Source organism: Malus domestica, chromosome 15 (assembly GCF_042453785.1).
Source record: "Malus domestica chromosome 15, GDT2T_hap1".
NCBI classification, from domain to species: domain Eukaryota; kingdom Viridiplantae; phylum Streptophyta; class Magnoliopsida; order Rosales; family Rosaceae; genus Malus; species Malus domestica.
This window is the reverse complement of record NC_091675.1, coordinates 5,400,939-5,414,305: the sequence shown is the minus strand read 5'-3', so window position 1 is coordinate 5,414,305 and position 13,367 is coordinate 5,400,939. Positions and strand designations below refer to the sequence as shown.

General features: G+C 43.6%; 2 protein-coding genes across 2 annotated transcripts; both read left to right on the top strand.

Moving 5' to 3' along the window:
* Window positions 1–1,829: 1,829 nt before the first annotated feature.
* Window positions 1,830–2,321, top strand: LOC139192516 (uncharacterized). The gene has a single exon (XM_070814729.1). The coding sequence runs from the start codon at window positions 1,830–1,832 to the stop codon at window positions 2,319–2,321; it is 492 nt and encodes a 163-aa protein (XP_070670830.1).
* A 4,913-nt stretch (window positions 2,322–7,234) lies between these two features.
* Window positions 7,235–9,520, top strand: LOC103445661 (subtilisin-like protease SBT3). The gene has a single exon (XM_008384679.3). It carries the CDS (start codon window positions 7,235–7,237, stop codon window positions 9,518–9,520), a length of 2,286 nt encoding a protein of 761 aa, XP_008382901.2.
* Window positions 9,521–13,367: the final 3,847 nt, after the last annotated feature.

The window sequence follows — 13,367 nt, the reverse complement described above, 5'->3', positions numbered from 1 at the left end:
GACGTCCGTAGAACTACAAGCACAGAGTAGAGACGAAATTTCTGTTTCAAGGACATTGCGGTACGCAAGCCTCGATCTTCAAGTTGTCTGTTTTTATAATTCGTATTCTAGATTATATTCTGTTAATTCTTATCGCATTTATTCTTTATTAGCATATATAAATTATCACAGATTGTTGACATTTATCCAACATAAAAGCCCTATTCTATTCTCCAAAAGGGACTGCTCATACTTTTGCAAAACTCCCAAAAACTCTCCAAATACTTTTCTCTCTAAATTCTAACTTTGGCATCAGAGGTTCTTCGGCCAAAGCCCCCCCCAATTCATCGCGGGCGCGTGACGCTCTTGGCCTTGACCTAAGGTGTTAATTGTTTTGTAGGTGCATTCTTGTCCAAGATCAAGGAGGAATAAATTTGCATCCACAAATTGGTGCTTTCATTGAGAGTTGAAATCCATACTCGTAGAAGACTCTCGCATAAAAAGGTTTTTCTCTATTTTCTAGTCCATTTGAATATTTTTCATACGTTCTTATTATTAGAATTTTTTATTTGCAAAGGTTATTTGATAAAACGTATAAGAAAAATATAATGGCTAGAAATTTAGAAAATTCCTTAAGTGAAAATTCCAATACTCAAGAAATGGGATCGTGGAGATCCATGAGGCAAAATGCAGTCGTAAGCAGAGTGGCACCACTACTACAAGGTTCCACCATGGCCTAAGCCATGCCATCCAAGCTTGCACGGGCCCGAGCCCAAGCCTTGCATTCGCATGCACCATGCATTGAGCAGCATGCTCCCGTAACCCAGCCTGCTCCCGTGATCCAGCATGCTCCTGCGGCCCAACCTGCTTCCGTCGAGCAGCCCACTCCCGTGGCTCAGCTTGCTGCCGCTGAGCAGCCCACTCCCGTGGCCCAGCCTACTTCCGCGGCCCAGCCTGCCCCCGTGACCTTCCAAGCAGCCCAAGTCGGCCCAAGACTATCCCAACCATCCGGACCTACCATCAAGCCTGGGGCATTTTCACCACATTTCTTCGCAGATTTGACATTTCCCAACTCAAATCTTGAGCCCGGAGCCTACCACACTTCCACTGCTCAATGAGGCACATTCTTTCCAAGCATTTCCAATCTAAATGGCGAACAACACTTGTCTCGACAAGTCATAGAGTTGACGAACATCCTTGCACAACAGACAACCTTGGTGAATCAACTCTTGCAACGCACCGAGATCCAACATGCCTCGGACGAGGTGTCCCGAAGTAGGTCAAGGGCAGATGAACCTCTCCACCAGCGTTCCAGCAAACAGCCCATCAACCAGCCACGATCCGAGCGTTCTGGCAGTTTACGCTCCCGCCTGGATCCTTGGGATAACATATACTCTCGTCTTAGCACACGGAGAAGCGTGTATTCCCGATCAAGCCCATGGACGAGCATACAATTACGGTTGAAGTCACATTCCGATTATCAATATGGACAACCTTCCAAACGAAGTGTTCATTCATAACTAGGCTCACAATGAGTATTCTCCACCTCACATTGGAGTAGGCAGCACGGTAGACGGAGAAAAGCAGTCACTCAATCCGACTCAAGTTCATCCGACAGCCTGCGAGCAGCCTGTTTACTTGCCAGGAACATGCCACATGCACCGCGACTGCGACATATATGAGTCGATCATAGGGATGAGAGGCCTAAACCCATAGATCACGATCGGGGGTAGCCGAAAGTTCCACTGCCCCAGCAGAGGCAAATTCAAGAAGAAGTTGAGAAGCTCCTAACGGAACGATTACGCAATTTCCAACGTAATGAGCCTGCTGATGATGCGCTTCAACGAGACATGACCAACATAAGCATGTCACCATTCACGAATGAGATCGAGCGGACAAATCCACCTCTCGGGTTCACTATGCCTCACTTTACCCCGTACAAGGGAGATGAAGATCCAGATCGACATCTCAAGCACTACTGCAGTACCATGATCATCTACAGGAGCAACGACGCGCTTATGTGCAAAATTTTTACCACAACTCTACAAGGCGAAGGGCAAGATTGGTTTCACACTCTACCGCCGCAGTCGATCCAAAGTTTCAACGAACTTTCCTTTATTTTCATTAATGAGTATTCGTCTAACTGTTCAATCAAAATGACATCTGACCATCTCTTCAACATCGTAAAAGACCCTAAAGAGACAATTCGCGACTATGTCATGAGGTTCAAAGCTGAAAAGGCCAAGATTGTTGGCTGCAATGAGGACATAGCAACGGCAGCATTTAGAAATGGGCTTCTGACTGAACATCCTTTATTCGAAAAACTAATAATGGGAGAATAACTAACCCTAGCAGCTTCGTATGCTTTGGCAGAAAAGCATGCATTATGGGATGAGGCCAAACAGTCTAACAAAAAACGAGTTGGAAAAGAAGCACATGGAACGTTCCTCGACCAAAGAAGACTCAGGGCCTGAAATATTCACCAAGTTCACAGTTCCAATCGGCCAAATTCTCCGCAAGCTCAAGAACGAACCTTGGTTCGAACTGCCGCCACCGATCAAAGACGATCTTACCAGGCTGGATCATACAAAGTATTGCGCATTCCATCAAAGGACCAGGCCACACTACCAACGGCTGCCTAAAATGGAAGCAGTGCCTTGAGAAACTGACAAATGAGGGTCGATGCGATGAGTATCTTGATAGGTCAACGAAACAGCCTACACAAGCAGAGGAAGTCTCCATCACCCCTTGAACCCCGTTTGGGCTTTTCCAAATAAGTTCGAAGTCTCAAGCAGCTCGACGAACAAGGCCTCGCAAGCCAAAGATTATCCAGTTTGTTATACATTTTCTACCTTCCAGCACAGTTGATTTATTTCTTTATTCTCAATGAAGATTCAAGAAGTTACTCATAAGCCTGGCCCAATTGCTGTCCATAATAACTGCTAAAAACCCTTTTTGGGTCTGCTCTCCAGTGCGAGAGGGTAAACCAATTCCCCGACACCCAAAAAGGTCTGCTCTCATGTGCGAGAGGATAAACTAATTGCTCTCCAGTGCGAAAGGATAAACCAATTCCCTGACACCCATATGGGTTTGCTCTCCATTGCGAGAGGATAAACTAATTGCTCTTCAGCGTGAGAGGGTAAACTAATTCCCCGACACCCATCTGGGTAAGCTCTCCAGTGTGAGAAGGCCACATAGCTTAAAAGATCGAATGCTTGAAGATCAAATAGGCAACAAATGGTCAGGGGCAACAACCGCTTTTGAACTTAACAGTTCACTCATCCAACACTTCATCTTTAGCAGCTCTGATCTTAGCAGCTTTATCCTTGACTACTCCATCTAAGGCAGCTGAGAAATCAAACTTAAGCAGTTTCCTCATTTTTGGCAAGCAGCCCAGACATGGCAGCCTAAACCGTTGCCCATGCCACGCCACTTCCTCGGCCTATGCCGAGCTAATCCTTGGCTTCAATCAAGCCGAGTAGCATAAGCAATGACCTCTACCACACCACCTCCTTGGCCCATGACAAGCCAACTCCTGACCCTTGCCAGCTGACGTGCCGCATCACCCCAACGGCTGCCCCGTGGCAACACCTCCTAAGAAGAAGACAAGGAGAATTAAGTTTTCCTTACATCGGTGCGGCGCGGAGAAGACAGAGAAAGCAACGAAAGACGATCATTTGCACAGGAAAGTGTAAAAGATTGCTAGGGGAGGGGGAACAAATATCATCTAAGCTTTCTCTCTCTTGTAAGGTAGAATACATCGCTCTCCAAAGTTGATTTAACAACCCACTTAAGGTGGGCTTAAATAGGCTTTGAGAGAAATTTATTTCCCTTTCCTAGAATGATCTAATTTCATATTAAAGAGAGAATCTACATCAAAATATGAAGCAGTCCTAAAGCAAGAAGATCTCTACACCTGCTGCCCTTTCCTACAAGCAGCCCAGTAGGTGTGGGGGCATTTGTGGAGCAAAAAATAATCAAGAGGCGACATGTGGATTTTTAAGTGAAGAGGACAAAATTGCCCTCGAGACACACCGGGTTTCCTACACGCGAGCAGTAGAGAATCATCCATCAATTGAGTCAAGAGTGCCCAAAATAGGTAACAAGTTCAAATTTATCTCATCCATCTTTACTCCATATCCTCTACAAGGAAATCATTACATAACCTCCCAATATATTTCTTTTATTATGATAATTAGCCAATTAATATATTTATACCTAATTAATATATTAATTGCTAATTGAATCACCAAATAACACCCAAAAAAACACTTAAAGGCCAGCTACCTTTTCTCCAAAAGAGACCGGCCACACTCCCCTATAAAAGCCCTATTCTTTTCTCCAAAAGGGATTGCTCATACTCTTGCAAAACTCCCAAAAACTCTCCAAATACTTTTCTCTCTAAATTCTAACTTTGGCATCGAAGGTTCTTCGGCCAAAGCCCTCTCCAATTCATCATGGGCGCGTGAGGCTCTTGGCCTTGACCTAAGGTGTTAATTGTTTTGTAGGTGCAATCTTATCCAAGATCAAGGATGAAGAAATTTGCATCCATACATTCAAATTTTCAATAATGATCGAAAAGGCTCGATCTTTTACGTTAAACTCTTCTCTTAGTCCCAACGAGAAGGCAGAATCTCATAAATGTCAGAGGTGACCCTCTTTTGGTAGACATGTTTCATGAGCTGTTGTTCTCTTTTAGTAGCTGCAGTTTTCTGGTTTATTCAACATGTCAATAGTGATCACAGATTGTTAGTCCTAAAGTGAAAGAAAACAAAATTCAAAACCACCAAAAAATGTTTTTGGTGTGTGGTGTGGTGTGGGACCTAAAAAATTGAAGCGAAGAACAATAGGGCCGGAAAGAAAGAAACAGAAGTGAAGAAGTTGAGGTTCCACCATAAAACTAATTGGTAATATAGGGAGTGGCCCAACCTCTTATAAGCCTTTGCAAAGTCCTTCCTACCATCAATGTGGGACTCATTCTCAACACGCCCCCTTACATGTGGCTAATTTTCAAGCCTAACATGTGAACAACACAACGGGGTGACGTGGAGCAATGTGGGACTCATTCTCAACACACCCCCTCATGTGTGGCGAATTTTCAAACCTAACACGTGGACAACACAACGGGGTGACGTGGAGCACGCGTAGCTGTTTGGCTTCACACGTAAGACAACTTGCTTTGATACCATGAAGAAAGTTGAGGTTCCACCATAAAACCGATTAGGAATATAGGAAGTAGCCCAACCTCTTATAAGCCTTTGCAAAGTTCCTACTCCCATCAATATGGGACTCATTCTCAACAAGAAGGTCCTTCTAATAACTTTCACAATAACACCAAAACCAGCAAAACTGCATAATTCGAGGGGTCCAAAGGTTTCATCATGCCTTTGTGCATACATATGACATCCTTAGGTATCAAACCTGACAGAATGCAGTAGCTAGGGCCCGAATGTTAAACCCTAAACCTAGCACGAAACCCACGAATGCCTTGGATTATGCCTCTTTAAGAGAATGCAGCATGGTCATTTTCGTTCCTTTTCAATCAAAGAATTCAACAATGAGAACTTACAACTTACCTAACAGAGCGGAAAGGTTAAATTGCATCGTATCACACCATTCATTTGCGATGTTCATGTGATGAATCAGGTGCGTGAATAGATTATACTCGAAACATTGAGATGCCTACTTCTTACTATAGAAATTCCTTTTCTTATAAAAGTAACCTTTTTGGTATGTAGTTTTGATCTTCACATTCAAAATGGGCACAGCCACAATGGGCAAGGCCATCATCAAAACACACCGCCCATTCATAAAAATTGCTTTTTATGGAATCTCCATGGTCGATTGGTTGCGTTTTTGCCCGTAGAAAGGGAAGATGCTACATTGGTCCGTTAAAGCTCTTCTCTGATTAGGTCTCAGTGAAAACTGAAGCATCTTAGGTCACCCTCACCATGGAGGGATGAAAGAAAATGAAAATTCAAGTAATTTTAAACCCCAATTTTTAAAAGTAATTTTAAACCCTCACCATGGTGATCACATATAAGATATTGATGCATGAAATCATGTGGTTTATTGTATTTGAACATAGTAAAATAGCAAACTAATACAGTTTAAGCCTTAACCTAATGATGATTAGAACAACATAAATGGTGCAATAATGTGCCAAATTTGAGCTGCCACAATATAATTAGTCAAAATGATTATATGTAAGTGGTCGTTCGGTCCAAGTTCCTCGTAGGTTGTTGGTTTTGTCGAACAACCAATAGTTATTAGGTCTTGGTTCAGTTGACATCGTATCAGTGAATTCGTTCCCAAAAATTGATTGTAATTGGGATATCACTACAAGTCTACAACAAAAGAGTGTAATAGTCACAAGCAAGTTTTTTTTTATTTTTTTTTTATGACAAAAGATAGTGTTAGTGGGTTAATTAAATTGTTGAATATTAGAAGAAAGGTGGATCGGTGGGGATTGAACCACACCAAAGTGAATAAACATTATGGCTTTCCGTCACAAGCAAGTGCGGCTGTTGTTGAGATAACAGTTACTCAAAACGTGGCTACCATTTTTCTTGTAGAGAACGTAACTAAGGTTGTACAATTGAGGGCACATGAAAGGCTCAATTTCAAATTCGACACTTGAATAAAATAGCGTATGTGGCTGATATAGTAAATCTCGCGTCTTCATTGGAATCTCATTGTATAAAGTTTGTTCGCGCATGATTTCGCCAGTTTCTCTCAATGCCTTATGGTTGTAGTACTCAAACCAAATTTCTTTTATCTTCTTATTACTGAAAATAGAGAACCTCAACTTGTAGTGTGTATTCTTTAATCATTCTCCTACTATAAGGCGAGAGAAGAGAGAAACGATCGTGTCGCTACACACTATGTGATAGGTAAGCTAATGTCGATTTTGACATTAAGACGTGTATATTGGTTTTAAGAGACATAGGTTAGAACTCCTAAGGATTAAAAAAAAAAAAACCAGAAGTAAAATGCAGGCTATCAAGTCAGACACTGATGCCTGTCCAATCTCTCTTAAGTAGCATCGACATAAACCATTAGCCTTTTGTTTTATCTATTTAAGCCTTTTGTTTTGACATAGACAATATCGACCAGAAGTTTATTCTAAACTCGATCGGACCTTGAACATAACGTTTTGCGTTTAAACAAGGAAGGTCAACATCATTCGCTAATCAACAATGGTTCTTTTAAAGCTCGAAAATCGTCTATTATTTGCAAATCGATAACTAGAAAGATGGATTTGTCCAGCATGACCACACTTCTGTTGTTAATGCTGTTGCAGATCAACAATGCAGTATCGAATGTTGAGGAAATCCAGACGTACATCATTCACATGGATCATTCCCACAAACCCGAATCGTTCTTAACGCACGAAGCGTGGCACAAGTCCACCGTAAAGTCATTGTCGTCTTCGTCTCCTGCAGAAAACGGTGATGGCAGTGAAATGTTGCTGTACTCATACAGCCATGTCATGCATGGGTTCAGTGCAAGGCTCACTCCTTCTCAGTTGTCTAGATTGGAGAAATCCCCGGCTCATGTTGCCACGTATCCCGAGTCTTTTGGCAAGATGTTCACAACTCACAGCCCTAAGTTTCTTGGACTTAGGCAGAACCTCGGTCTATGGCCTAATGCCTCATTTGGCCAAGATGTGATCATAGGAATTATTGATACAGGAATTTGGCCAGAAAGTGAGAGTTTCAGCGATAAGGGAATGTCAGAGGTGCCATTAAGATGGAAAGGCGTGTGCGAGAATGGAACTGCATTCACCACGTCTCTTTGCAACAAGAAGCTCATTGGTGCTCGATCTTTCAGCAAAGGGCTCGAAGCTGCAGGCATACCGATTTCCAGACAATATGACTATGATTCGCCGAGAGACTTCTTCGGTCACGGAACACACACATCATCGACAGCTGCAGGCAACCATGTGCTCAGTGCAAGTCATTTCGGATATGCAAAGGGCACGGCAAGAGGGGTGGCGCCACGCGCCCACGTTGCCATGTACAAGGTCTTGTGGGCGACAGATTCAGAAGAGAGTGCAGCTAGTGATGTGCTTGCCGGGATGGATCAGGCGATTTCTGATGGTGTTGATATCATGTCACTGTCTCTTGGCTTCGACGTCTCTCCTTACTACAATGATATAATTGCCATCAGTTCTCTTTCAGCAGTTGAGAAGGGAATTGCTGTTGTATGTGCTGCTGGGAATGATGGTCCTTCTGATAACTCAACACATAATGGAGCACCCTGGATCACAACAGTAGGAGCTGGCACACTTGATCGTACTTTCACTGCAACATTGACTCTAGACAACGGCTACACAGTTGAAGGAGAATCATACTTCCCCGAAAGCGTTTACATTGCTGATAAACCGTTATACTACGGGAAAGACAGCGTTAGCAAATCAACGTGCAACTTTGGGGCATTAGATCACAAAGAAGTGGCTGGAAAAGTAGTCTTCTGTGATAATCCCCAGGGGGGTGACATTGATGGACAACTTGAAGAGGTAAAAAACGCAGGCGCTTACGCTGCAATCTTTGTGTCAGATATGCCAGATTTGTACGCTGAAGACTTCACCATTCCTGCTTTGGTTCTACCAATGGCGAAAGGCTCTTTAATTAAGGAGTATGCAACAAGAGCCAATACAACTAAAGTTAAAACCCTTACCTTTTTGCACACCAATTTGGGGACAAAACCGGCACCGGAAGTAGCGTCTTTCTCTTCAAGAGGACCTGACCCCATCACCCCAAGCATTCTAAAACCCGACATTCTTGCTCCCGGTGTTGATGTACTCGCTGCAGTTGCACCTAACAAGATGTTGATGGAAGTAAACAACTATAATTTGGCTTCAGACTATCAACTAATGTCAGGGACATCAATGGCAGCACCCCATGTTGCAGGAGTTGTAGCTCTCCTAAAGGCTGTTCACCGCGAATGGAGCCCTGCTGCCATTCGATCAGCGATCATGACCACAGCGTATAACCTCGACAACACTAGAACCACCATAAAAGACCAACGAGACGGTCTTGCTGCCACACCTTTACAATTCGGTGCAGGCCATATCAACCCGAACAGAGCCATGAATCCTGGACTCGTCTATGACATGGATGTGCAGGATTATATCGAGTTTCTATGTGGCCTCGGATACACTACCAAGCAGATGAGCGCTGTGATCCGACGAAATCAATGGAGTTGCAGGCAACAACCTACTGAGCTAAACTACCCTTCTTTTATAGCCATCTTCAACAGCACAGACAACTCTCCGAAAGCAAAAAACTTTACCAGGGTTGTGACAAATGTGGGAGATGATGCATCAAGTTACTTTGCATTCTTGGAGGTTCCTAAAGGAATGAAGATCGCAGTGGAGCCTAGCACTCTAACATTCACGGGACAGAATCAAGAACAAGGTTTCGTGTTGAGAGTAGAGATCGATAGCAACGCTCCGAAGGTGACGTATGGGTATCTGAAATGGATTGATCAACATAACCACATAGTATCAAGCCCGGTAGTGGTCGTAAATTACTAGTTTCAGACATCGTGATACCATCTGCATATTAACGTGCAGGATCCAAATATTACAAAATAAAAGGGAATGACAAAATAGAATACAGCGAATTACTGCAGTTACATTCAGATTTTCAATAATGATCTAAAAGGCTCGATCTTTTACGTTAAACTCTTCTCTTAGTCCCAACGAGAAGGCAGAATCTCATAAATGTCAGAGGTGACCCTCTTTTGGTAGACAGGTTTCATGAGCTGTTGTTCTCTTTTAGTAGCTGCAGTTTTCTGGTTTATTCGACATGTCAATAGTGATCACAGATTTTCAGTCCCAAAGTGAAAGAAAACAAAATTCAAACAACAACAACAACAAAGCCTTTTCCCACTAAGTGGGGTCGGCTATATGAATCCTAGAACGCCATTGCGCTCGGTTTTGTGTCATGCCCTCCGTTAGATCCAAGTACTCTAAGTCTTTTCTTAGAGTCTCTTCCAAAGTTTTCCTAGGTCTTCCTCTACCCCTTCGGCCCTGAACCTCTGTCCCGTAGTCACATCTTCGAACCGGAGCGTCAGTCGGCCTTCTTTGTACATGTCCAAATCACCAGAGCCGATTTTCTCTCATCTTTCCTACAATTTCGGCTACTCCTACTTTACCTCGGATATCCTCATTCCCAATCTTATCCTTTCTCGTGTGCCCACACATCCCACGAAGCATCCTCATCTCCGCTACACCCATTTTGTGTACGTGTTGATGCTTCACCACCCAACATTCTCTGCCGTCCTATAAAATTTTCCCTTGAGCTTCAGTGGCCTACGACGGTCACACAACACGCCGGATGCACTCTTTCCATCCAGCTCGTATTCTATGGTTGAGATCTCCATCTAATTCTCCGTTCTCTTGCAAGATAGATCCTAGGTAACGAAAACGGTCGCTTTTTGTGATCTTCGCTAGATTGCTCATGTCATTAGTGTGGATAAGTATATAAATGGATAGAGATAGGAAAGCAAACACAAGATGTACGTGGTTCACCCAGATTGGCTACGCCCACGGAATAGAAGAGTTCTCATTAATTGTGAAGGGTTTACACAAGTACATAGGTTCAAGCTCTCCTTTAGTGAGTACGAGTGAATGATTTAGTACAAATGACATTAGGAAATATTGTGGGATAATGATCTCGTAATCACGAAACTTCTAAGTATCGGAGTGTGGTGTCGTCTTGACTTGCCTTATCTGTCTCATAGGTAGATGTGGCATTTTCTCTGGAAGTACTCTTCCTCCATCCAGGGGTGGTATCTTTAACTGGTGGAGATGCACAAGGTAATGTATCAATTTCACTTGAAGCTTACTTGTAGTTTCAGGCTTGGTCAAGCACGATACAAACCATGTAGTAGGAGTCCCCCAAGTCGCCGAGCTAGGGGGTCTGCTGAAAGAGGTGACAGACAAGGTAAGCAATCAGAGCTCCGACTGATTGTTCACCTTCTCCCCATCTTGCAGCAGCATGAAGGATAAAGAGAAGAAAAATGAGAAGAGATGATATGAGATACTTTTGCTTTTGAAGAAGTAACTTTCCACAGGCTTATTCTTGAACTGAGCTGGAGGGTTTTCTGGTTTCCTCCAGAGTATAAGGCCGACTGAAGAATTTGAGGGTCAAAACAAGTCCATCAAATCTAGAGTACGTTCCACCCTGCTGATATGGGATACTTTTGCTTTTGACAGAGTAATGGATGTATCGGCACGTGTGCTGTTACGCTTGTCTCCACATGCTTCCTTGTATCCTTCGCACTTGCCCTATCTGTTCCTCAAGCAGATGCGGAATCTTCCCTGGAAACATAAGATGATGAAGATGAGTACTCGAGAGCAATGCCAGGTAAGTAATCAGGTAAGGGGTTCCAGGCAGTCAGTTCCTGGCTGGAAGCTTGATTCCAAGTACTGACTGATTGCTTTCTTTCTCCTTGTCTTGCAGGTAAAAACAAGGCCAAAAGAAAAAACAGGGAAAAAGCATGATATGGGATACTCTTGCTTTTAACCCTGATGATATGAGATATTCTTGCTCTAGTATAGCTTGTTTGCAGAGGTATTATCGGGGGGAAAGAAAGCTGAATATTTCGAAAGGCTTTGTTGGGAGTGCCCTCTCAGATATGATGAAGGGTTGAGCATTTTTGCAGGTCTGCCTGTCCGTTGGGGATGGAGGTCGACATATATAGGAGTCTCCCTAACAACAAGTAGTAATGCTATTCCTTTACCCTGCTTGGTCATTGCACGGTAGTGGGAGCTGCCAGTTTCACATGTTTTAACTCTGTCAGAGCACTTTGAAAAAGTGGTCTGTGGTATCTGGCTCTCGAGATTCGGAGAACGATGCCTCTTCGATTTTTGAGAAAGCAATCATGCTGGGGGTCTGACTCTCGAGATTCGGAGAGCAGTGTCTCTTCGATTTTTGAGGAAGTAATCATGTTGGGAGTCTGGCTCTCGAGATTCGGAAGGCAGTGCCTCTTCGATTTTGGAGCAAGCAATCTTGTTGGGAGTGTTGTCTCGAATGTGAGTAAAGGTTGGACATGTTTGCTAGTCTACCTTGCCATGAAGCACAAAGGTTGACACACAGGGACTTTCCAATTATCCAGCAATGGTACTGTTCCTTTACCCTCTCTTCGATTTTGAGAAAGTAGTCATGTTGGGAGTCTGGCTCTCGAGATTCGGAGGACGGTGCCTCTTCGATTTTGGAGCAAGCAATCTTGTTAGGACTGTTTTCTCGAATGTGAGTAAAGGTTGGGCATGTTTGCTAGTCTACCTTGCCACGAAGCACAGAGGTTGACACACAGGGACTTTCCAATTATCCAGCAGTGGTACTGTTCCTTTACCCTTGTGGGTAATAATATGGTAGCTAGACCTTCAAAATTTATGTGTCTAAACTTTGTTAGTGCTGTTTCTTTGCTATTCTTTTACCTTTCTTGGTCAGAGCGATGTAGTGGGAGCTGCAAGCTTCACGTGCTCAACTTTGGCAGAGAACTTTGGCAAAGTGATCTGTGGTACCCATGAGTTATTGTTGCGTGTGGGAAGTGGGTGATTGAACAGTAAGATTCATGTGCTTTCTACTTCACCAGAAGTCTTCGACAAAATGCCCATAATTTCTGCAAAGCTGAGTGTGCGTGTGACAGGTGCTGACAAGGCTAGAAAAGTAGGTGCCTCTTCGATTTCTGAGATCGGCCCTCGTGGTCTCTGAGCAGCCCAGCTTTTGAGAAAGCGAGCGCCTCTTCGATTGATTCAGAGAACGGTGCCTCACCGATTTTTGAGAAAGCAATCATGCTGGGGGTCTGGCTCTCGAGATTCGAGGAGCAGTGTCTCTTCGATTTTTGAGAAAGTAATCATGTTGGGAGAGTGGCTCTCGAGATTCGGAGGGTGGTGCCTCTTCGATTTTGGAGCAAGCAATCTTGTTGGGAGTGTTTTCTCGAATGTGAGTAAAGGTTGGGCATGTTTGCTAGTCTACCTTGCCACGAAGCACAGAGGTTGACACACAGGGACTTTCCAATTATCCAGCAATGGTACTGTTCCTTTACCATCTCTTCGATTTTTAAGAAAGTAGTCATGTTGGGAGTCTGGCTCTTTAGATTCGGAGGACGGTGCCTCTTCGATTTTGGAGCAAGCAATCTTATTGGGAGTGTTTTCTCGAATGTGAGTAAAGGTTGGGCATGTTTGCTAGTCTACCTTGCCACGAAGCACAGAGGTTGACATACATGGACTTTCCAATTATCCAGCAGTGGTACTGTTCCTTTACCCTTGTGGGTAATAATATGGTAGCTAGACCTTCAAAATTTATGGGTCTAAACTTTGTTAGTGCTGTTTCTTTGCTATTTTTTTACCCTTCTTGGTCAGAGCGATGTAG

What these genes read in the sequence shown, in the direction of transcription:
- LOC139192516 (XM_070814729.1), top strand. Translation starts at nt 1,830, where the DNA reads ATGACCAACATAAGCATGTCACCATTCACGAATGAGATCGAGCGGACA.
- LOC103445661 (XM_008384679.3), top strand. Translation starts at nt 7,235, where the DNA reads ATGGATTTGTCCAGCATGACCACACTTCTGTTGTTAATGCTGTTGCAG.